Source organism: Tinamus guttatus, unplaced genomic scaffold, assembly GCF_059628265.1.
Source record: "Tinamus guttatus ecotype Peru unplaced genomic scaffold, ASM5962826v1 Tinamus_guttatus_pri_ptg000172l, whole genome shotgun sequence".
NCBI classification, from domain to species: domain Eukaryota; kingdom Metazoa; phylum Chordata; class Aves; order Tinamiformes; family Tinamidae; genus Tinamus; species Tinamus guttatus.
In genome coordinates, this window is record NW_028288706.1 from 4,602,797 (window position 1) to 4,627,636 (window position 24,840).

At 44.9% G+C, this 24,840-nt stretch overlaps 1 protein-coding gene across 1 annotated transcript; it reads left to right on the forward strand.

The window, feature by feature from the left end:
• Window positions 1-8,841: 8,841 nt before the first annotated feature.
• LOC148594971 (uncharacterized) lies at window positions 8,842-24,614 on the forward strand. The gene is made up of 14 exons (XM_088523236.1): window positions 8,842-9,211; window positions 9,988-10,245; window positions 11,075-11,249; window positions 11,880-12,089; window positions 12,940-13,154; window positions 14,264-14,577; window positions 15,439-15,718; window positions 16,665-16,753; window positions 18,056-18,202; window positions 18,970-19,145; window positions 20,001-21,252; window positions 22,791-22,873; window positions 23,363-23,725; window positions 24,299-24,614. The coding sequence occupies exons 1-14, from the start codon at window positions 8,842-8,844 to the stop codon at window positions 24,612-24,614; spliced, it is 4,248 nt and encodes a 1,415-aa protein (XP_088379362.1).
• The last annotated feature ends 226 nt before the right edge of the window (window positions 24,615-24,840 follow it).

Below are 24,840 nucleotides of genomic sequence, written 5' to 3' on the forward strand. Positions count from 1 at the left end.
GCAGAAAAAGGCCGACTTTCTTGCAGAAAAAGGCCAAGTTTTGCCTTAAGTGGCATTCTAGGAAATACTGTTTCCCATAATGTATCACGTATTTCTCTCTTGTCAGTCTTAATATGTGAAAATAAGTAAGATCCCTTTCCATCTTCTCTGCTGTATTCCTAGTCAAGACATTTATCATCAAAACTTTTGCAATCAATTCTTTCTTATATCTTGACCTTCAGCAAATACAGTGTTACACTTTGGGCATATAAATTACAATCGTTCAACTAATAGGACTGCACCATAAGAAACTTGGTAGCATGTTAAGAAAAAAAAAATTAAAAAGAACAGTTACCGAAAATGCCTATATCCTCTTTTCTGTCATCCTTAAGCCTTTCAAATGGACACTTTGCCTAATGAAACAAAACAAAAATTTAACAACTGTGCCATTCGGATTGGAGATAACATTTTGCAGAGGCTTCTCTCAGTATTCTTGTGGCTACAGTTGACAAAATTAAATGGTTTTCCTAATTCTAACAATTCTCCCAAAAGAGGAAAAATGACTTGCAGCATGTCAGATAGGTCACAATGCAGCCTGCATGCTGCAAATTATCAGAAAGCCATTATTCATTCTCCTGCTCCGTTAATCTGTACGCAAGGGTGTCTCTTCCAGCTAATATTGATGTTTCCATCTGCCAGTGATGACGTTATCAATCAGTTTCATCTGTATACTTTTCTCTGTTTTTGTATGTTCCTAACACAGGGTCATATCTCTCTTGGAAAATCCATTGTCTCTATAAGAAAAAAACCTTTTCAACTAAGATTTGAATTGTTTCCTACGTTAAAAAGTAGCCAATATGTTATTGGCAATGCATAAAGCCCTTGTCCTACCCCGACACACCTGATGAGCTCCAAATGAGCTTTGGAAAAAAACTGCTTCCAAATGTGTGTGACAACGAAGTGATCTGTGTGAGTGCCTATGGATACTAGTAGAGGAACTTTTGCAGCTACTGCCTGTTGTTTTGTGCATTATCACATTTCCTACCTACAAAATCAGTAGGGTGATGACTGTTGTGCCCTCCCTTTCTACCCGACCAATAACTCCCAACTATTGTGTTTACGGTGCTAAAGTTTAGGTACCGAAGTGCTAAATACAAGAACAGCCTTGTGCTCATCCAAGGGCCTCCTGGAGCCTTTGGTAGCTCCATGCTGGTGGATTCCGTGGGCTTTGGTCAGTGACCTGTGCGCTTCAGCTCCATGGTGGCCGTACGAAGGACGGGGGGAGGCCTGGCCACGCAGGTCCCACGGAGGTTCCTGGGGACACAGGTAACGCGTTCACGGTGCGTTCCGACCTCCCTGCGTGCGGTTGCTCTTCCCTTTCATCTCGCCCCAGCCGCGGTGGTGGCTGACGTGTGTCCCTGACGCCTGGGCCCCGGTGCCGGCAGCCCTCCTGGCGGCCTCCCAGGGCAGGTCTCCGCTCTCCTGCTTTGCCCCTCTGCTTTCGCTGGGGACCTCGAGGGCCAAGAACCTTCCTCCTGCTCCCGCACGAGGCCCAGAAGCGGCTCCCCCGCGTGACAGCGGCGCTTCCCCCACGGGGGAGCCGCGTGCTGCAGGTAACGAGCTTGCCCGCCGTTCATACTCGGCAGCAACGGGCCCTGAACGGCGAGAAGCGCCTCGTAACGCGCCCGGACAGCGCCGAGCACCGGCAGCAGCGCCGCCGCCGCCGCCATTTCACGTCGTCCTCGCAGGCCGCGGCCGCGACCGCCGCCTGCCATTGGCCGCCGCCGTCACGTGGCTCCGCCGCCGGGCTGTGGGCGAGCCCGGAGCGGGTAGCGGCCCGGCCGGGCTCGGCCCGGCTCGGCCCGGCCTCGCGGCGGCCGCTACACGGTCGGAGCCGGCCCCGCGGGCCCGGGCAGCGCGGCTGTCGCCTCGAGGCCGCGCGTCGCTGCTCTCTGGACCCCGGCGCAGGCGCCCCGGCGGGGCGGGCGGCCGGGCTCTGCTCTCCCCTTTCCCTTCCCCCGGCAGGAGCTCCGGGCAGCGGCGGAACATGATCTCCCACATGGAGCAGGACGAGGAGCGGTGGCTCTGCCGGCTCCAGGCGCCCCTGAGCAGCGCCCGTGCAGGTAAGGGCCCCCCGCGCCGTCCGAACCGGGTCTTCTGCGGCTTCGGGCACTCCCGAGCCAGCCGCGGTGTGGGGTATTTCATAACCCGCTGTGTGTTTTATTGCTGTCTGCATCTGCGGGTGTTTTAGCATCCAGCCTAACTTACATTGAGGAATTCTGCAGCTTGCAGCGCTTTGTGAGGAACCACATCCTCTGCTTTGAAGCTGCCTTCTACTGGTTCGCTGGATGCCCGTGGTTCTTGTTTTGGAATAAACAGCGCAGGGCAGATGGCTGCCCACCCTCTGCAGGACATGCGTGTTCTTACAGAGCTCTGATATCTCCCATCAGATGAACCTTTCTTGGGCGGAACACCCCGTTAAATCATTTCTCATACAGAGGCTGCTCCAAACCTGGGCATCCATGTTACCTTTCTGTACCTTTTCCAGTACTATTAATATAGCACATCATTTCAGTCCCATGTCATTGCTCCAAGCCATTTTTAGCTCTACTGTTCGGCTGAAGTTCAGTAGGGAGCTGTTATCTCCCAGCTGCCTGCATTGAGCCAGGGGAATCTGCACTCCCCGGTTAGCAGGAACCACGTGTGCCTTCCACTGCTGCCCCTGCGCTCCCGTCACCGCCACTCTTGGGGAACTGGAGCTTCTTGTGCCCAGAAGGTGACATCGCAGGCCCTAAGCGAGTGGCTGCAAACTCCAATAGCTGGGACCGGTCGCAGCTGCTCTTCAAATGCAAAGATGATGGATCAGGGACTGGCTGGTCATCTCAGACACAGACCACTTCCCTAATGGGACAAAAAAGTGAGTTTTAGTAACAAAAGTCTTGTAGATCAGCTCCTACGCAGGGAATCTGATATCCTGCCTCTGATCAGCTGCATAATTTTGGGAAAGCTCCTTCCTCTCTCTATGCCTGTTACTGTGGCAGCGTCTTCCAAATATTCTTGGGTGCAAATAGCAAATGGAGGCTTTTGTAGCAACGATGACCTTGTTGCATTGCAGCAATGGTCAGAAGCATAGAAATGTGCTGTGAAATAGATACAGCTTTACCAGTATGAACATCTACAGATACTAGCAGATACTGTTAAATCTTTTTGCTTTGGAGTCTGTTTATATAATAATACTACAATACAGCTGGTTGTTTTTAAGTGCAGATTTTAAAAAGGCTGCAAGGTATTCACATGGATCAGCAAGGTTCAAGGTGGTTGTCGTCTAGAAGTTGAACACAAGTTGTAAATGATTCAGATGATGAAGAAACAGATTCCTGTGCGTGTTATGCATTTCACATTTTTGAGGGATCCTCCTCTTTTAAGTGTCAGTGTTTTTCATTGGACAATTGAGTGCGATTCGCCACCTAAGCCAGTAACATCTATCCCAGAGAACTTGGCCTTTGGGGCTCAGTACTAGCAAGTGCTATGCTGGAAGGTGAGGAATGTGATCTGACATTTCTAGAAAGCTAAGGTTTTACCTTATGTGTTAGTTTTTAAGGGCTGTATATAAGGGTTTTGTCTCTTGCTTAGTCCCTGCCTTGCTTTGTCTATTTGGAAACACAGATGAGAATATGAAGGCAAAAGTAAGATTGTTTGGAATAATTTAGCTCTCTCCCTATACTATGTTTCCTGTGTCTCTAACATTTAGTTTGGGTTTTTATTTTAAGTATTTGGTGCTCAAGAATGGCATTTATAGTACTGTGCAGCAAAATATTACTGTGACTTGGCTTAGTAGTAATTGTGGAACCGATGCAATGTCTCAGTACCTCCTAACTGGAATATTTTCGGTATATTTGTGCAATATTTGCTTGCAAGTTCTTGCAGGATTTTCTTAAGAGCATTTCTAATTCCCATGAAGCGTAGCAACTTAAGAAAGAAGTTGAATAAACCAGCAGAAGTGTTGAAAGACACAAAAACAAAGGAGTTTTTCATGTCAGTTTTTGCAAGCTTCAAACCTTTAGACCTTTAGCCACAACTAACTCAATTGCTTTTGAACACAGTCTGAAATTAAAATGCAGTGTGTGATCTGAGCCCAAACTAAATGCTGTGGAAAGGCAACATCCGTCTTCCTTGTCAACTCCAGGTAGCAGAAAGCACAAATGAAAGGTAATGCTCTGTCGCTTGCCCGATGGGCTCTGTGAAAGCCTGAGCGATGGAGCTGTCCACCTTCCAGCTTCATTGCAAGCAGGAAGGGGCTTGTTAAATCCCTGGAGCAGGAGGATTTAATGGACTTTAGCAGCAGCTTTGTGGCCCGCAAATGACCACTGCGGGTTTTAACCACAGAGCTGAAAAAGCAAATATTTGATGCTCGCAAGCAGAGGCTCCGTCTTTATCTCCTCAACATGTATGTGTTTCTAGCATTGGATGTTTCAAAGACCTTAATTCTTAATAGAAGCGCCCTTCCCTGCTGTAAGTTTTCGTGCTTTGGCGCTGTTTTTGCCCGAGAGCGGGTGAGCGGTGTGCCCAGCGGATCGGTGTTTTAGGGTTTTACTCCATATTTGAGCGTTTTTATTTTATTTTCCCGCGCTCGGGGCGGGCGGCCCTCAGGGGGCGCCGTTGGCGAGCGGCGGCCGTTGGGCCGGGCTCGCAGGGCGGGGCCCGTCACCACGGCAACCGCTGTGGCGTCAGGAAGTCTGTGTTGCGCCTGCGCGCACCGCCCGAGCAGCGGCAAGCGCGGGCCGTTGGCGCGCGGTGCATGCGCTTCGCTGCGGTCCTTCCCGGTGTTGTGGCGGGGTGCGAGGAGCGGAGGGAGCCGCGGCTGCGGCGGAGAGGTCAGCGGCGGGCCGGGGGCGGCGAGGACCGGGCGGGAGCGGCGACACCGGCGCCCCCCGATCCCCTCCGCGGGCCGCGGCTCTGTGCGGAGGGCCGGGCCGGCGGCGTGATGTCACGGCGGCGCCGCTTGCGCGGTGGTTCACGCCTCTAAAGTGACTTAAAAAAAAAAAAAAAACTCGCCAAAAAGATACCGACTTAGCCCGGGAGACCCCGTTCTTCACAAAATTGTTTGGATTCGTGTTAATTCGTTATCCATCGAGTCCCGTATCAGTCATTTATTTCGCGTTGCCGTCCGTTTCGGGCTGCAAGATTCTTGCTTCCCCAACGGTCCTGCTCAAAGGTCGCCGCTGGGGACGGGGATTCTGAGAGATCGGGGGCTCTGCCGGGCCAGAGAGCGCTCGGCCTGTTCGCCCGTAGCATCTGTTGCATTGCAGCTCGTTGCTAGAAATCGGGACCTGCAGCAGCTGTGGTTTTTAATAGTGTTTGGGCTTCTCTTGTAGTGCACTAATGTCATCATCATTATGGGATAGATGCCATTAGACCATTGATTTCTGAGTTAGTAGTTTTAATAACGATCTAATAGCATTGTTATTTTTTTGTGGGTTTTATGTACACCAAAAGCTCCTTGTGAACATTCTCTAATAAATCTTGTGTAATTTTACCACATTCTCATTTTAATGCAGTTTGCACCTGAGCAACCGTTACTTTTTATTTTTATGATTACTTCCCCTTTATCCTTCCATAGGAGGTATAATGTGAAGTTTTTCCTGTTTTCAATAAGATGCTCTGTAAAATAGGAGGTTAGTTTCTATAACACTTAAAAAACAGGGGCAGTTTTTGTCATGTAAGTACCAATTTAAAATTAATTTCTGGAACGTGATAAAAATTTTACTAGATATAAAATGTTTTGCCTTATGTACGAGGTACTAGTGAGGGGGGTTGCTTTAAAGGAAACATGAACATGATGCACTGATGGGTTATGGGGGAACATAAGTGGGTAGTGTCTGGTAGACAATGATGCTGGTCATTGCTAAAGTTGCTTCTTAAAATCTTTTTTTTTTTTTTTAGCCGTTATTTTTTGCTTGTTAATTTGTCATTGCTTGTATTTCCCTATCTGTTTCAGTTACCCTTGTCTGCATAGGAAGACTGACAGAGACTAGAGCAGAAAGGTTAGTACCTGATTTGGAATTTGTCTTCTACACTTATATTTGTGCTCTGCTCACTGAGTAACTCCTGTTCTCTCTCCTCAGTATTATATATTATATTGGCACTTCCACAAAGCCAGAGAACCTGCACTGTGCAGCTCTTGCATTATGTCTCAGTAGGAGAGAGTGTGCCATAGAGTTGTGGTGCTGGGTTCAAGAAAGTTATTAGGAAACAAGATGGAAAAAGAAAGGGCAGACTATTCATGGTATCATGAGTCCCAACTTTCTGCTCAAAATAGGGTCAGCTCTAGAATTGCGTTGTGTTGTTCAGGACTTTATCTAGCCTGATCTATTCTGACCTCCAAAGAGCTGCGTTGGGGGGGTTTGTTGTTTGTTTGTTTGTTTGTTTTCTGCAGGAGCAGTGCTGTTCACTGCTGGGAGCAGTGCTGGGCTGAGCAGATCCTGAGTAATATTTGAATTCACACACATATTTAAGTACACAGGTACTTGTGGAAGTGGCTAAACTTAGCACCATTAGAGCATCTGCTGTCACCTTCTCCCACCCTCTGAAGCTTGGAACTTGAGCAAAAAGAGGAATTAGTAAAAATACACTAAAATCTAACCCTTTCCTCCCAATTTCTAGGTTCCATCTTCAAGAACCATCTAGGTTCTTGCTGCTCTGTGCTATTTTGATTATATACATCAAAAGGTTCAGTTGGGCTATAGACCGAACATCTAAGTGGATAGGTAAGTGCTGCTGTTTATTTTATTTGACCAGCTTGTGTGATTTGTAGAGTCCTAAAATCTTACAAAATTAATCGAATTCTATATTGAAATAAATAATTTTGCAAAACCGTTACTTGACAAGCTCTACAAGATGGTGCCAAAGGGGCTTTAAGGTACATGAATGACAGCATGATCAGATGTATTTAGAGGATCCTGGTCTGTGCCTACGCCTCACTACACGTCTGTAGATGGAGGAGTAAGATAGATTAATCCTTAGGTTTGCATTGCTTATGCATCTCACATGATCTGCCTGGGGCATTCAGTATTAATTGCAAACAAAAGTTTAACATCAGGAAGTCACCGTAAATAATATGACATGTGTACGCATATGTCTGTGAGAGTTATTTAAAGCCATGGAGGATGTGAGATTCTCTGTGTGCCTCCTCCTACTTAGGGGGAAAAAAAAAAAAAAAAAAAGGTCAATTTGTAGTGATAACTACTCCAAGATTCCGTCTGAAAAAAATAAATTTATGAACTGGTTACAGAAAATGTCAATTTCTCTCTCAGGAAATGATCCAAGACTCACAGCAAAGTCCTCTGCAGGTTTGGGAGGTTGAATTTAAAATAGATAAATCCATTAACATCTGTAATTGCTTATAGGAAAGGCTGACCTGTGAAAATGTGTAACCAGCATTCCTTAGCCTTGCATGGCTGCAGCCAAGCCATTTGAGAAAACAATCCTGCTTGTGTTCTTCCTGCATTTTGAGTCTTTTGGTGCCCAGAGCTTTATTGGAGAAACTGAACCACAGCTGCTGCCATTCCAAATGAAACACTCTGTTTAAGTTTTGAAAGAAATGGATTTGGGAGTCAATATAAAAGCTCCATTAAAATAGCCAGAACCGTAGTGAACATAGGGCTTGGAAGAAGAGGACAATCAAAATGTCTAAGAATAGAAATCTAGTTCTAGTGTTGCTCAGGGATTGATGGCATTTCCATATGGATGTTGTTGTACCTGTCGCTGTTCCAAGAAATCACTAGCTAGCACTGTTATTCTTAATGTAGAGAAAGTTTAAGAAACTTAGTTAAATCAGGTTTTTTTAAATTAGTATAAGAAGCTAATTTAAACCAGCTAAGAAAGAGACAATACTTTTATCTGGTGTATTTGACAACAGTTTATGAGACATGGTCAGTGTCTACTGAGTAGCCAAAGGAGGAGGTAAGAACACAGAGGTGAAAGAAGGGTGGGCACATTTGTTAGATGTGCTCTCTCATCTGTCCGAGAAACTCTTCTGCAAGGCCAAGCACTGCTAAGCCTTACTCTGTTAGCTGCTTTTCATCATGGGGACAGGCTCTCTTCTTTAAATATGCTGTGTCACAAAATGAAATTTTGCACTCCGAGTGACAGTCTTTCCTCCCCACCTTATGGGAGTGAATACATTCATTTTTGCTGTGTTATATAAATGTAGCTATGGATGCATATACAAGTGGGACATCTCAAATTCTGAGCTCCAGGCAGGATTCTGACCTCAAAGGAGAGGTCAGCATGCTTTTGAATGTGGCCTGTGTCCGTCTGTGCTGAAAGTACAGTATTAGTGTTTTGGGTCAATATGTGCTATTATACTTATGTGCTGCAATATTTTATATGAGAATCTCTTCTCCTTCAAAGAAGAGTCTTCAAAGAATGTCCTCTTTCAAATTGGTACCAGAGGCCTGTTTCACACTGCATCTGCGTATACCATCTTACATATCCACCTTTTAGAGGTTTTTCCATTAAAGGGCTTCAGTAAATCTTTCTGATTTAGCGTACCATGAAGATCCTACACATGCTTTGGGCAGATTGAAATGCTTCACTTCTATTCCAAAATCCTCTGAACAAGAAAGTCATCACTGTGCTGAGTGAAAATAAGCAGGGTCCTTGGAGAATGTGCTGCACTAAATGGTATAATATATTCTATGCAGATGAATTAATCACAGAGGAAAGTCCACCGTTGGAACAGTGGAGAAGTGCTGGCGTCTGAAGAATGAAGGCGGCGAGCCAGAGAAGACGCAGCCCTGACTGTTCCTGAGATCTTTCCCTGTAGCGCTGCTAGGCAGCATTACTGCAGCCTGCAGCACCATGGATGAAGAGGACAATGAATTTAAAGTAGTGTGGGCAAAAATTGTCGGTAGGGCAAAGAAGAAAGCTGAGGATACTGAGGAGAAAGCTGAGGATACTGAGGCAACAAAGAAGGTTCAGAAATGGACAAAGACCACTACAACAGGCAAATCTGTTCCTGGGAGCCAAATCGATCAGTGCTTTCCAGTAGTGAAGGGGAAAGATTTGCCACAAAATTTGGGTTCTAAGGTGCCGACAGGGATGCGTGAAGAAGACGACGATGCTGTGCCCTGCAGTAGTGGTGGGACGTCACAAGAAGACAGGAGAAGCGCTTTCCCTGACAGCCAGCTGCGCACAGTGACCAGTTACTCTACCAAGAGGAATGTGACAGGTGCGTGCACTGAAATCTTTCAGACAGAAAATAGGCTAGTACTGAAAAGACTCAGTTCAGTAGAGCTCTTTAGAAGTCTGGAGGAGGTATGCAGTTCTTCAGTAAGGTGAAACCTAAGTGCTGAGTGCTACATGAGGGAGTCATTACCTTTTTTTTTGCGACTTCAGAATGTAAATCATCCCTCAAATCATCAAGAAGCAAGTTCAGATTATATCAAAGTGTTTTTTCACAGTGTGTTATTGTATTGAATGTTGAATTATGTTGCCATTGACTGTCACCAAGGCCAAAAAGATAAATTAAGAAAGGTTCTGGGTTAATTCATGAAGGATTGGTCTTTCAGTGATGACTAAATATGATGACCAGAAGGCAGTCACCAGTGCATGAAATCCTTAAACTGACAGCTAAGGTCAACCAGCAGAAGGATTATTTTGTACTTGTTCTGCCTGATACCCTTTCGTAATTATCTACTAGTGACTGCACTCAGAAACTGGGCTGGTGAGATCTTTGGTCTGATCTCACAGGTTGCCTCAAAGCAGAGCGGAGATACACTGAGCTGTTAGCCTGCTGCTCGTTACCACCCCTCCTTAGGAACACCTGTTGCTTGGTTCTGAGCCTGAAAGTCCGAACCATGGATAGGGCTTGAAGATCAGAGTAGAAACATGTTCATTTTTTTTGACTATCTCAGGTTGCTGTTTTGGGAAGCTTCCCAAGAGCTCCCTGGGCAGCTCAGTTACCTGTTTAATTCTGACTGGGAAACTGTGCTTTGTCCCCTTCAGTGAATGCTCCGAGTGACTGTTCCCAGACTACACTATCCTTCCGTCCTTCACAACCAGAGACCTGCTCTTCAGACACCTTGAAGACACCACTGCTGCCTGGGTCGAAGGTGCGGGCAGCAAAGCTGGCGGTGGAGAGAATGCAGCACTTCAAGAGAGTGGCACCTGAGCAGCTAAAACATAGCCTGGGCGATAGCTTGCCAAAGGCTGCAGCTAGCAGGAATTCCTCTGATGAAAGCGAGGAAGAGAACCCGGAAAAAGGTACGTTTCTGCTGTTATTTAGCTCCTGTGTGTGCATGGAGAGTGCTGAGGGCTGCTTAGGGTGATTGCATGAGCAGCAGTCTGGATTCCTGGGCTTTGTTCACAGCTGGACAGGTGGCTTGTGTGATGCTGAATAAATCGCTCCACATGTCTGAGAACTTGCTTTCTCTATTGATAAATGTGTATTGATCTCTATACTTCTCTCCTAGATCTTTTGTGAGGCTGAAATTTGATTTTATGTTAAGTTCTGGAGAGAGAATTTACTTTCTGGAAACAAGTTGAGATTCTAAGAGCATCAGTAAATCCAGTCGTTCTTCTCGGGGCAATATTGTGTAGCTCATATAAATATGACCTTAGTTACTCCGTGTCTTCTGTAAATCTCTGAGCACTTACAAAATAGGATGTTCTATGCAGATGAATTGAATCCGTAGCAATTTGAATTCATAGCACTTTTTTTGGTGTTTTGGTGCTTTAAAAGTCAAGGCCCCTTTAAAAGTCAAGGCCCTGCTGGTTCTCTATGGACATGAGAATTTCCTGTGCTTAATATGTAATGTTTAAGACCCCATGTTCTCCCAGAAACTTCATCTAAAACATAACTCTCCTTTTGGTTCGGATACATAATGTGCGATGAACCAATTGCCACCTTCCACTCCTGGGGTAGTGCTCTCCTGTACTGTTTGTGCATTCCCTTGTGAGAAATGAGATGTGAAGATGCAACAGGAAGACTGCAGGGGTTTTTTAAGTTAATAAAATAATCATGACAAATGTAACAGTTTCATGCCTTTCACTACAAGATGTTTAACTCTATCATCTCTCCCTTCTGTGCCAGTTACCCACGATCTTCCATCCACAAAGGACGATGGTGCTTTGGCTTTTGCCCTTCAGCAGAAGATCAAGGAGGAAGTCCCGGAAAGCCTAGAGGAGAAGGGCTTGTTTTTTTGTCAGATCTGCCAGAAGGATCTTTCAGCCATGAACACAACACGACGGGGGCAGCACGTTAATAGGTGAAGCACTAGCATGAAAGGCCAGTGTGGCTTTCAGCAGCAGTGCCTTAGAGAAGATGTAATTGCAGACTAGGTAGCAAAGCTACCCATTAGTGTCCATTTCAAAATCTGCCCATTTCAACACCATTTATTCAATTAAATAATGATTTCCTAAGAACATTTGGTTATGTCAGCTGTTTGCAAATCTGAGCTATCGCTGAAGGAAAGATGTGATACTGTTTTGCAAGATGAATAAATACATAGACTATGCACTATATACTTTTGTAAAACTGTGCACTATATACCTTTGTAAATACTATATATATGCACTATAGACCTTTGCTTTCCACAGGTAATGAGAGTGGAAGGCTAAGGGAAGGATCCTTGTGTTTTCTTTTGTCAGAATGGTGTGGGCTTAAATTGATGCCAGCACTCTATAACAGTTTCCTTAGTGGTAAATATCAAATACTGTTAAAATATTACATACAGCTAGCTCTTTATAAATGAAAAGTCTGTGCTTCTCTGTAAAGAAAGTATTGTAAAGAGCTTGCTTAAGTAGTTGGAGTTGCTCAATTACAGCATTTCAGGAGGCAAGGTTCAAAAAGAGCATTTTATTTTATTTTGTTTTGTTTTGTTTCCATCATCCTCCAGGTGTCTGGATGAGATGGAGGCAGCAGAGATCTCCTCCTCCAGCAAACCAGCAATCCCTGATTGTCTCAGCTGTGGCAAACATTTCCAAACTTCCGAGAGCCAAACTACTCACTTGAAACGCTGTGCTGTGAAGATGGATGTTCCTCCTAAAATGCTGCTTCAGGCACTGCAGGTGTCTCAGTTTGGAGTTGCCTCTCCTAAGTATCCCAGGTAAGATTTTGGTGAAAATCTTGCTTTCCTTCAAAAGTGGTGGATGACTATGAGTCAGCAGACAGGAGCAAAATGGGAAGTAAATAATCTTACACTAATTTGTCAGAAATATTTATGCTCTGAGAGGTAATTATGTAATAAAGCTGAATAGCGTGGTTGAGCTTATTAAGCAGAACATGCTATATGAGCATACAGTCTCTTCGGAGTATCTGTGTTTCCAAGGCCTCAGCTTTTCGGCTCGTTGCTGTCCTGGATACATGGGCCTTATCCACAGAGTCAAGGAGGAAACATACAGGATGTTTTGAATTGTGCTGGGTGCAGAGATGTATCTGCTCTTTGGGATTTGAGCAACATGTTCAGAGTATAGCGAGTGGTGCCTGCCTGAAATGTATCCAAAGGACTTTTAAGTCTTATTGTGCTGAGGAAGGGCCATTGCTTGTTTACTGTGGAAGTGTAAGATTGGCAGAACGGTTTTGGTGACGGTCTTCTTGACTTCAACCTGATTTTTGCCCTTTGATACAAAGTTTAGGTTTGAGGTAGCAGATGGTTAAGGCCATTCCTGCCCTTGCAAAAAAAAAAAAAAAAAAAGGGGGCAGTTTGTCAGTGCTGCAGTCTTATGTTTACCTTTCCAAAATAAGATTTTCTCCAAATTGCTGTGAATTCCACTCATGATAAGAAATCCTTTTCTTTCCTCCACAGAAAAAAGTACTGTTGATGCTTTCTTATTATTCTGGATATGGGAATCTCTCTGAGGAAGTGGGGCAGCTGGTCTGAAGTGCTCAGGGTTTCTTGTCTCTGATCCAGTTATGTTATGTTAACTTGGGCTTTCTGCTGCATTCTTACGTTTCAGCAATCAACCAAACATATCAAAACGCAAAGAGTTCTCCGGAGATGACTCCAAGGAAATGAAAAAGAGGATCAAAATGGAACCTCAGGATGAAGATCTGCAGGTTGCTATGGCAATGTCACGCTCTCTCTTGGAGCAAGAAAAGCGTGAACAAGCAGCAGTAGCTGCAAATATGAAACCCGTGGCTGCCTTGCCAATCAAATGGAAGCCTGGATCAGGTATGTGTCACCGTGAGTGTCTCAGGCTATACTATTGGAGGAGTGATGTAACAGCCTGCTCTTCACTACCAACTTTTCTGTTGGGCATAGGGGATGGCAACCACACTTCTGTTTCATTTAAGTTGTCCGAGATGGAGTAATGCAAAGTATCCACATACAGATAGCCAAGGGAGGCTGCAGGATGTTTCACTGAAATCCATTCTGAGTCTTATATTTATTTCACTGGTTGATTGTTTCAAAACTATAGAATGTTTTTAAGATGAGTTGTTTTTTTAATAAATCCCAAAGGGAAAACATGAAAAGACCATTGTTATTTTTTTTGCAGTGCATTTTTCTTATTCACTGTCCCATACCCTTGATTATGCAACTTTTTCATCCTTCTCTCCTTGCTCTGCTTTCTTTCTGAAGTATATGTGCATACAACTACACACGTTGAACCTGTGGTTTGCTATTTAAATGCACAAAAATGGTCAGAAAAGAAGCCAGTTGCCCTGGGGGAAGGTTGAGTTCTGCACATAAGAGACACTTTGCTCTTCGTGGCTCTCCTCAATCTCTTCCTGCTGATAACCACTGCCAATTATATTGGGAATTAGGAAGTCAAAGGCAGTAAAGAAACAGACCTGAGAAACAGACCTGACAAATGAGAGCTGTGCAGGATTCATATGTGCTGTGGTTTGACATGAGTGACCATCACCAGTGATCAAGACGCACCAAAAGCAGTCCTTCATGGCTTTGGAGTCTTTTTTCTTCTCTCTCTCTCTCTCTTTTTTGAGTGAAGCGCTGCTAACTAGCCAAAAGCACTGTACGCTCACTGTTCAAAGGGTCTGGAAGGTAGCCTGCACATAGGTATCAGTTGCTTTCATAGTGATCTGATTTGACAGCTCAGCCCAGCAGGACCATGTGTGCACGAATAAGTCTTCCCTGAAGGTTTGTTTCTCTGGCAGAAGTAACGGGAGGCTTGGGACTTATTGCAGAAATCTTGTGTTCTGCTGTAGTTGCATTTTGATCATTGCCAACGGCAACACTTGAAAAAGCTGGCAGGTTCAGTTCCTCTGCTTATGTGTTCAGCTGTTCATTTATTTGGGTTTCTTTTGCTTGTCTTTTTAAAGAGAAAAGAACACGTAAAAGAGGCCCAACTACTCCTCCACCGTTACTGCTGCGGGATCCAGAGACAGCCCGCAAAAGGACTGAAGAGCGAGCCGCCATGGTGCTTACACAAGAGATGGAATTCCCTCCCACTCCTCGGCTTCCCACCAGTAGGATTTTGGAGGATGGATCTGAGAAAACAGACTGGCTCATGCCATCGCCCAGAAACAAGGACTGCCCTTTATGGAACAGCAGTGCTCTAACAGGGCCCTGCGACCCTGAATCATTCTACGCTGCTGAACTGACCCCTCCAATCGTACCTTGCATAACTCTGCAGGTGGGATGCTCTTTTCTCCTTCCTCTGGTATTTGTGTGCCACAGTTTACTTGCTCTGTAGCCCTTCTCTTTTCTGCCATTTAAGTGAGTCACCCCATGCTCTGCATGCTCTCTGCTCCTGCACAACTGTCCCCTGGTCTCACACAAGTAGGTTTGGTGATCTTGAACTTTCACTTCTCCCTTTTGGACAGGAGGCTGAGGCTTGTGTTGCCAAGCTGTTCTTTGGGCTTTTGGAAGACCAAACAAATGGGAGCAGAGCACTGAGTGAGAGGGCTTGAGCCTCTTCATTTTGCCACTAGCTTAGCTATTTTTACAGTAGCCTGACTCTTGTGTTCCTTCTTGATACTTTTCTCTGACTGATTATAATCAGAGCCTTTCTCTTTCTTTACTCATGTTTTGTATCAAGGCAGCAAGGAACAGTGTGGAAAGTTCACACTGAAGATGGATGCTTGTGTGTTACACTGAGGAGGGGGTGGGCACTCCTAGGGTTGTAAAGTGAAGCGTTTGCATTTCAGGCTTTCCCCATGTATCCCACTGCCTGAAGCTGCATGCAGGACTGTGATCCAGTTTTAAACCGGGCGGTCTCACTCTGTTATTATCCAGATGTCTTGCCTCTCGTTTTTCTGTAGTTTTATAAATGCTGCCTACAGAAACAGACAGGACCTTTTAGTCTGTCGCCTTATAGCACTATCTTCTTGGAGAGCAAGTATGTATCTGGGGATCGCTCAAAGTATTTTATTAATATTTATTAAGATATTTTGAAAGTATGAACTAGAGATCAATTCAGAGACTGTACTCTGAACTCTGCAAATACATACCAAATTAATTTATTGATGTCTTTTTTTTTCTCTCCTTTGATCAGATTTGTAAGTCAGAGACTTCTCTGCCATCAGTGGGATCTGATCAGCCAGAAGTATCTCAGCAACTTCAGCCTGATCTCAGTCCTCATTATCCTGCTTCTCCAGAGACTGGAGAAAAAGCTGCTGATGAAGCCGACTCGGGCTCTGAACAGGCTGGACAGATTTCGTCTCAGGGCGAGAAGGTTCATGTTCAGACTCTGCAGCAACTGATTGAGTTGGCCACGGAAGCACAAACTCAGTGGAGGCTTGAGCTTAACGACGCTCAGGAAGTAGAGCAGCCAAGTAAGTTCTGGCAGCCTCATGAGCCTCCTCTCTGGTGTCATCAGCTATGAGGAGCCACGTTTAGCCATACTGAACTTGGAGAGCAGTGGCAGCAGCTGCAAGACGATATTGTTTATCCAGGGGGTGATATTTGGGGGCATTGTTCTGTAGTAGGCTTTAGGTACAATCAAGTTGACATTTCTGAAATGATTCATAGATCCCAATATTTAAGAAGAGCTCCTCTTAGACAGCAGCTTCTAAATTTTATTTTAAAAATCCTTTAAAGGTGTCAGATGCGTTTCTGCCAGACGGGGGCCCAGACACGGCCAATCGTGAGGCAAAAATATATCCCCAAAATATATGCTCTTTTCTGCCTAGTGGCTTTTGCCGACAGCACTGTCTTACGAGGTTTCACCAGGAGAAGACCTGGTGAAAGAAGAGCGTAAGAGATGATGTTGTGTTGGTACATGGATACACAGTCCCTGAAGTTGATCTGTACAGGCTGAAAAAAGTCCACCACCTAGAATTCCTTCAAGAGCAGCTCTAACTTCCCTGGTTACAGTGGTGTGCATTGCACAACGGCACATTCCAAGACCAATGGTAGCCTTAAAATTGTCCAACCATTTAGCATAATATATGCACTGTGTGTCTCCTGTTCACTCATCAGTGAAGACTATGGTTGCTAAATCTAATGTCTCTCTGCTTTGTACTTGACTTGGGTAAAATTCCCTCAGTTCTCCTATTAAGCTGCAGCAAATGGCTGCTGGTCATATGCCAAGAAAACCAAATGCATCTGATAAAGCCAAGAGGGAGAGGCTGAACCATTCAGCTCAGAAATGTCAGCCTGGGACAGGAGTCTCTTGGGGAGTTGTCATGGCAAGGAAGAAATGGCAGTTAAGAGTTGCCACTTCGTTCTGTCTTACAAGAAGGTTGTACATGACTTGAGATGTGCCTTTTCTTCTTTGAGGAAAAGAATTGACTTCCAGTGATTCTTCACTAAGTGGCTTTGCCCTTCTACCCATAGAGAAGAGATTTCCGAGAAGCAACGATATAAATGTAAGGACAAATGTTATTTTTCCCCTTTTTTGTATTGTTTATTTGCACTGTATTTTTGTATTGTTTATTTGTTAAAAAAAAAAAGCCTCTCCTATTTGATTAATTTCCAGAAGTATGGAGTATTTCCCATTCATTTTCACAGAAACAGAGATGTTTAAGCATTACAGTCACTCACAGGAATCATCCTAGGCAAAGCTGAAGTCCAAATACGTGATGTTTCATTGATGCCCACAGGCAGGCTTGTGGGTGTTTCAGAGTGTTTGTCCTACTTAATTTAAAATAACAGGTAACATAAAGCAAATTTGTGCATAATTTACACAAAGAGAACCAGGTTAAATATTGAGGCTGTAGTGCATAGAGTATTTGGGGGTAGTTACTAGGGATGTATCTGCTCAGCACTTAGGTAGTACTCTGCTTTGATGCCCAGCCTAGATGACACAGGCCACACTTCCTGGAGACCAGGAGAGACAGAACTGTCTGGGGTTTCATCCAGGCTCATGTACGCACCCATTTTGCATGGTTCTGAGCAGAACTTTGTCAATGCCTCTCCTCTTATCTTCCTTTCCAGTCTTTCTTTTGCACAGAGAATGGTGCAGCCAGAATATTTCTGTTCTTACTTAATTTCCCCATTTTCGAGTCATAATTTTAGTGTCAGCAGGAAGGCTGTTCTGGGCTTCCTGCCTGGAAAGCAGTGCCTGCCTTCTCGGGGTACCGTCTTGCAGGTGTCCTACCTGCCAAGAAAAAGAGAGCAGGAAACACCTAATAGGTTTCCAGACTGAGCTTCCTGTCTTGCCCTTGGAGAGCAGTCCATGACGTGCAGAGTCTCCTCTAGCCCACCTGTGAAGCCTGGAAGAAATGGCCCAGCGTGTGCTGCCGTTTCCATGCTAACTGGTACTGGCTCCTTGCAAACACACTGAAGCAAGTAGAGAGGCTGAGTTCCCACTGAACTAACCTAGAAACCTGCTAATAAAATAAAGAGCTCTGCTGTTTCTGGTGGAACTACATCTCATGGAGTTGGATAAAACTTGCCTTTCTTCCAGTCTGCGCTAGGTTCAGAAATTACAAGGTCAACAATTAGTGTCTCAGGTAAAGCTGCTTTCTACTTACAGTCAGGCAGCCTCCCTCAAGAAGACCTTGCACTGATAAGGATTCTGTTAGTCCTGAGAAGGCCAAGGCAGCCATACCCACGCTGGGACCCAGAGTACAGCAGTGCTGACAAACTGGGCTGTTGCCTCCTTATCTGCCAGGAAAATGCCTTACAGCTGTAACAACTTCTGTCTTTGTGTCCCTTCTATGTTCTAGTCCTCTTTCAGGATGCTGGCAGAAGATTACAATATCATGGTCAACAACGCCTACTTGAGTGATATCCAGTTTCAAGTGGACTCTGGAGAAATCCTTTATGCCCATATGTTTGTGCTGTATGCACGCTGTCCTCGGGCTGTTCAGCTGGTAAGTACTGCTGTTAGACTTTTCTCTTCCCCTCGAGTAAAGCCCCTTTGCAGTAACAGGAGTTTGACCGTCTATTCCAGGCTGATCACAACAAATGAGTTAGTGATGCCGTACAGTAAGCACAGAGTATTTGGAGATCCAGTGGCAAGTCACTCTGGACCTGCTGATTATGGAGTAGACAGTATTTACAAGCTGTGCTTGTAACTAACCCAGACAGAGGTCTGTCACTCCCACAGGTGCTATGGAGGTAGCTGCATTGACCTGTGCCTTTGGCAAGGCCAGTGAAGTAATTTCTGTGTTTCCAGAAGCATTTTGGTTCATACAGTTTCCAGCCTGCTCCTGTGCAATTTCCTGCAAAGGCAATGAAAGGCAGTGGGCTGAAGACAGGAACTTGCCCTCTGACAGTGCTGCCACCAGACCATACCAACTTCTTGACAAAGTTTTGTCATTCTTTCTGGAATCAGTAGAATTCGTTTTGTCCTCATGCATGATTACAGCAGTTTCAACTCAAGGTGCTTAGGACCATTTATGAGGGGTCCTTGAAAGCTTCAGGGTACAAGTTAACAGCTGTATGGAGCTCCCTATTCCCCAGGGAGCTCTGTATCTCTGGTCCTTTTAGCTTCCCTCTGAGGCATCAAATCCTGGCCATAGGAACAGACTTTGACACACAAAAAAAAAAAAATTAGTGGCCTGATAGAGAGCAGATACTGCTGGTGTTGTTCCTTTATGAGGAAGTGGACCTTGTTTGCTTTCCTTTTACCGCACAGGTTTACGACGAAGGGATATATGTGAAGGTGAAGGACGATGACGACGAGCAGACGCGCCGGGTGCTGCTGAGCGATGTGACAAAAGAGGCAGTCCTCGCATTCCTGCGATATCTTTACACTGCTTATACTGACATCCCTGCTAGAATTGTGCCCCAGCTGAGGGCTTTGGCTACCAGGTTTGTATCATATGAGTGTGCTTTGGGTCACCTCATGCTTTCAGCCACATGGACTTTAACCTGATACCTTCTGTTGTGGTTTCAGTGGCTTTCACAAAACTCATTTCACTTGAGATGCAAGTACCTCTGCTTCCATCTTAAGTGAAATATGAACACACGAGCATCTTATCCTCATTTTTTCATGAATCTTTCTTCAGGTTACATCTGCTTGAGATTTTCTATTTTTGGTTTATGACTAGAACACTTTTGCCAAGTTTTGTCTCATGATCTTTAATGACAGCTGATGGTGGCAATGGTGATGAGTGTAATTCTCAAAGCATTGCCCTAGTGACACACTTAATCTGAATGAGACTTGCAGAATGTGGATGCAGGGAATGCTAATTTGTTATGTCAGTCATGATCCTAGACATGTGTTAGATAATGAACTTGAAACAGCAGCAGATGAAACACATTCTATCGGATCAAAATCACTTAGTTCTGGAAATGTAGGTGTCCTCCTTTTAAAATAATTCTGAAAAAGACCAGGAAAAAAAATCTGCTCTTTTATGTTGATAGTCAGTTAAACTCATACCTAATCAAGGAGAACTGATTATCCTCTGTAGTGGCAGCGATGCATTGTTTGGAATGGGGGAAATAAGTGTGAAACCTGAGAAGATTATGGTGACACGGAGTGAAAACCTGAAATTGTTATTGACTTTATTAATGTTGAAAATGCATGTCTAATTTGGCACAACAGTTTCACAAATTAAATTTAACTTTCTTTACAAGACTCACTAGATTGATCAGGCAACTATAACATTTTGGAATTTTGAATGAATTTTGAGGGAGATTAACATTTCTGTTACATTCTTGCAGGTTTGATTTAAGGGAACTTGTGCTCAGGTGTAAGGACTGCGCTGAAGAGAGCCAGGCATCTTCTGGAGTGGATCCAGAAGATGATCTCCCCTCTGCGAGAGATGATGAAGATAATGATAACAGAGCTGAGAACTTCAAAGAGCTCCTGAACTCAGTGTGGGTGGCTGAAGATGAGGAAGAAGAAGCTGTGCTAAACCCTGCATGCCAGAAGGAAGACGACAACGGGGTGGGTGAACAGGAGCTGGAGGAAATATATGAGTTTGCTGCAACTCAAAGAAAAATGGTTCAAGACAAACTGGAGATGAGTGAAGGCACAGATTACAACATCTGTAGGGATACTGAGGTAGCCCAAGGTGCGAACCAGCAGACTAAGAAAAAAGAGGCAAAAAGGTCCGTATCTGCCTTGATAAGCAATGACTTCAAGCATCTGAGGGAAGACAATGATGTGGAAACATCCAAATGTGACTTGTCTGAAGAAGAGAAAATGCAGAATACAAGTGGATGCAAAAATGTGAATGCCACAAGCATCAATTTTGAGTCTTGTCAGTTTGAACCTCAGAAGTGGGTTAGGAGATGGGAAAGTGGGAAAGATTTCAAGTTGTCTCAGGCTTCACATAATATGGGAGGGGACGACCGCTTGGAAGAACAACAATTCACCAACTGTTCACTGCACAATGATACTGATAGGCGTGAAAATTATAAATGCTTATTTTCCAAAAATCAGATAGAATACTGTGAGCCTTCTCCAATGAAAGAAGTTATCAAAGAGTCAGGAAAGGCTGTTAGCGAAAAACATGTTGATGTTAATGATTTGCTTCCTTACTCCAAGTCACAAAAAGACCTCTCTCCACAAAGGGATGGTTTTTTTGGCAGTCCTCCTCTCAAATCTTCTATGTCTTTTTATCCTGCTGTTGGTTCTTCACCTATGTCTTCAGAATCGGATAGGAAATTTCCCAGAGAAGCAAAAACACCAGAGAGAAATCAAAAACCATTCCCGTCTCCCAAAATAGCTTTCCAGAAAGCCAATGAGCAGGACATTACATCAGGAAATCGGAACATAGAGAGCACAATTTCTCCAGAAGAGCTTTCCTGCACTGATTTAAACAAGCATAAATATGCTTCAGTTTTGTCAACACCAGTCATAAAAACTCCGGATGTTGCAGTCCAGAACAGAAAAGAGGCTGATATTATTGTTTCATCTTCTGATGATGAAATGGAGCTAGAACAAGAGAGGAAGTTACCAGAGTCTGGCTCTCCTGAAAGTTTCCTGAAGCCCAGATTCTGGGAAGTTTCGGATAGTGAAGAGGAGGAATTCCCACAGATGCTTTTTTTAACTGAGAAGGTGTCAGCTTCAGCAGATGCCTGTCCGACAGACCTTGCAAAGACTCCCGGTGAGAGCTTGTATCTGTACAGAGTTCACTGAAGTAGGTTAAATTGTTGTCATTTTAGGTGATCATCCTGTTTGTTGTTCACCTGCTATATTGAGAGGGTGTTTTGGCCTTCTAATCCAAAGCAGTCAGGGCCAGGCACAAGAAGGTACAGTCAGCTTCTGATGTGGGGGAGTGCAACTAAATACGTGGGATAGTTGGAGCGTAGCCATTTGTGATCCATTCATGCTGCTGCTTTGACAGTGATCGTATGCATTGTAGAAATGATGAGACATTACCTGGGAGTGGAAAAAAAAATCAAACAGCCTTCACTTTGCATGCTAGGGAATGATTATTCCTTGCAGTAATGGGTCTTGTTTTTCATGCATTCATCACTGATGTATGTGCTAACAATTGCACGAAGACATCGGGTAAGCTTTGCTTCCAGTGGTAGAAGTATAGAGGTTGGCTGGAAGTAGGTGCCTCTCCTGCCCACGGGTAGGCTCTCTGCATATTTTCCTGCAAAGCTCTTCTGATTTGCCTTTGCTTTGACTTGCCCTGCCCTTGTGTTTGCTGATTGTAGGCTCTTCCAACAGATTTTTGTGTGTCCAGCACTGGTCCCAACTGGAGGACACAGTGAGCGGTTTCAGGACGCACACAAGACTAAGGGCCAAGCTGCTCTTTGCCACCAGATTGCACTTAGTGGTGTCAGGAGCTGGGCCTTGTCTGCTTGAATGTCTGATGACACAGAGAACACTAGCCTCTGGGGTCATACCCTTCTGGGGTCAGCTGCTTACTAGGACAGTTCCTTCCATCTAAGCTCTAAGAACAGCAATTTATCCCTTAATATTTATTAGATATATTACTAATTATACTATCGTAAGTAATTAGTTTAACAAGCAGGATTTAGAACATGACCTGAGACTGACTGTGCTTCACAGTATCAGGAAATCAGTATCACTAAATCAGTATCTAATTCAGGCCCCCAGAACCTTGACTTGTTCGGTTTCTTCTGCATCAAGTCTCTCCTATGCAATTTTCTTCCTTGGGAAAGAACCACTTCACAGAATTCAGTAAACATATATTTTTAATTAGCTTGCAGCAGTTCTATCAAAGCCTCCAGTGGGCTTTTTTATTCAGACCTAACATATGGCTCAATTTGTTTTCTGATTTAAAGACAGTAAAAAACAAATATCCTAGACCCAAGGAAGACGAAAGTGTTGATCTGTTCAGTATAAAGGTATTTAGTAGGCCAGCTTGCAGACAAGTAGTTCTTCTTAAACAGTTACTAGATAACATTAAAATATCTGCCACCAGGAGGGGAAGATATCATCCCTCCTATATCCTTCTGTACTAATTCTGATGACAATTTCATTCTGTTGCAGAACCTGCCTGTCAAGAGAAGGACAAGTCTCCTGAGAAGGACAAGTCTCCTGAGACTCCTATGACACCAATGCCAGCTTACTCCCTTATGAAGACCCCAGAACTGAAGAGGGAGTTGAGCAGGTTAGCACTGCTTCTACAAGTATATCTAGAAAAAAAAAAAAAAAAGTACAAGTACATCTCTTTATGAGCAGAAAAAATACATGGAAGTTCCATCTCCATATGAGGAAGAACTTCTCTACTGTTCGGGTGTCACAGCCCTGGAACAGGCTGCCCAGAGAGGTTGTGGAGTCTCCTCCCCTGGAGATCTTCCAAACCCGCCTGGATGTCACCCTGTGCCACATGTTCTAGGTGTCCCTGCTGGAGCAGGGGGGTTGGACTAGATGATTTCGAGAGGTCCCTTCCAACCCCAACCATTCTGTGATTCTGTGAGAAACCTGCTGGTAGGTGGTGTGAAAGGCAGCTACTGTGCTAAAGGGGAAAACTTGATGGTTTTCCAATGTCATGCTCTTCCAGCTGGCCACTGAGCTTCCTGGCCTGGTCACATTCCTGAGCTATAGCAGTGGAAGGCGCAGCATTATCTTAGGCTTAAGTCCTACCTTTCTCTTTCAGATTTGGAGTTCGTCCTTTCCCAAAACACCAGATGGTGTTAAAGTTGAAGGCCATATTCCAGTATACTCACCAGGACGTGGATACGGATGTGGATACTGACACAGAGGATGATATCCCATCCTCCCAGCTTCCCCCACAGAGGCCTCCAGCCAAGCGCCGTAGGCAGCTGAAGACTAACGGGCATGCTGGTGGGAAACGTGCCAAAATCTCCAACGGTAGACAGACACCAAATGTATCTCCAGAGAGGAGCTCTCTGGCAGCTGATAAGGAGGAGCTGATGCTCTCATCATCTCAGGAATCCTCATATTCTCAGGAATCGTCATCCTCGCTGGATGGCAGTGATGTCTCTACTGGTATACAGAGGTAGGGGAACAAAATACTAACAAAGGAGTCTACTGTGCAGCACAGAGATGAGCTGGGAAAATGGGAAATATAAGTGTCAATGCAGAATACAGGGGATCTGTACTGTAGGCAGCTTCCCTGAGCTTTTGTCACTTGAAGTAAGTTCTTCTGTTGTGCGTTTCAGTCTAATTGCTAGTGAGCTATTCTGAGAGCACAGAAATGCTCACGGGTGAAACTGCACATGGGCAGAGCTCAAAGCTGGCACTGCAAGGAGCCTCGCAGGGTTGAGTGAGAGCCTGCAAGAGGAGCAGGGAGCGCTGCTCGGTGAGCACTGCGTGTGGTGCTGCACAGAGCAAGTGTGTCAGCAGTAGTGCAGCAGGAGCAAGGAATGCCGGGCAGCACCGGCACAGCTCGACGTGCAGGTTTGCAGAACACGTGGCGTGTTCTGCCTCCCTCCCTTTGGCAATTGCTGGTGTCGGAGATCCTACACAGGGCATTGCAAGGGTTGGCAGCCAGGGACTTGGGCATCTCTGAGTGTGCCCTTGATGACCAGTTGTTTCCTTGATTGTTTTTTGCACTTTTTCTCACTTTTAGTTCTTGTAGCAATATATCCGAAGATGAGGAAGAGGAGCTCCCAGCTTCTCAGACAGCAGCCCAGGAAGCAGATACACTGGACGCAGTGGGAAACTACATCTTTACAAATTCAGTCCTGTACCACAAGGTCCTCTTTTACGAGCCAATTGAGCTGGCTGCACTGCACCGAGAGCTGAAAGCAAACGGCATGAAGATTTCCAAGGCAAAGCTGATGGATTTTCTAGATGCTTACTGTATCACCTTCACCACGGCTGCAGAGCGGAAGGAGAAGGAAGCCAAAGGCAAGGGGAACGGAAGACAGAGGAAACGCTACTGAATGGAGCCTCTCTCCCATTTCCAGCGGCAGCTGCAAAGATCCCTCCTGTTGGTGCACTCCCCTGCTGCTTCTCCTCTTTATCTTTGCTTTCCATTTTTTCCTAATAAGTTTTAGTTCCCTAATAAGATCTTTTTTCCTGAATCTTCAGACTCTCCAAGTAGTTATTTATTCAGTATCTGAGCGGCCCTACTGATTGCTACGCAGGGGACATTGTGGAAATAAGAGG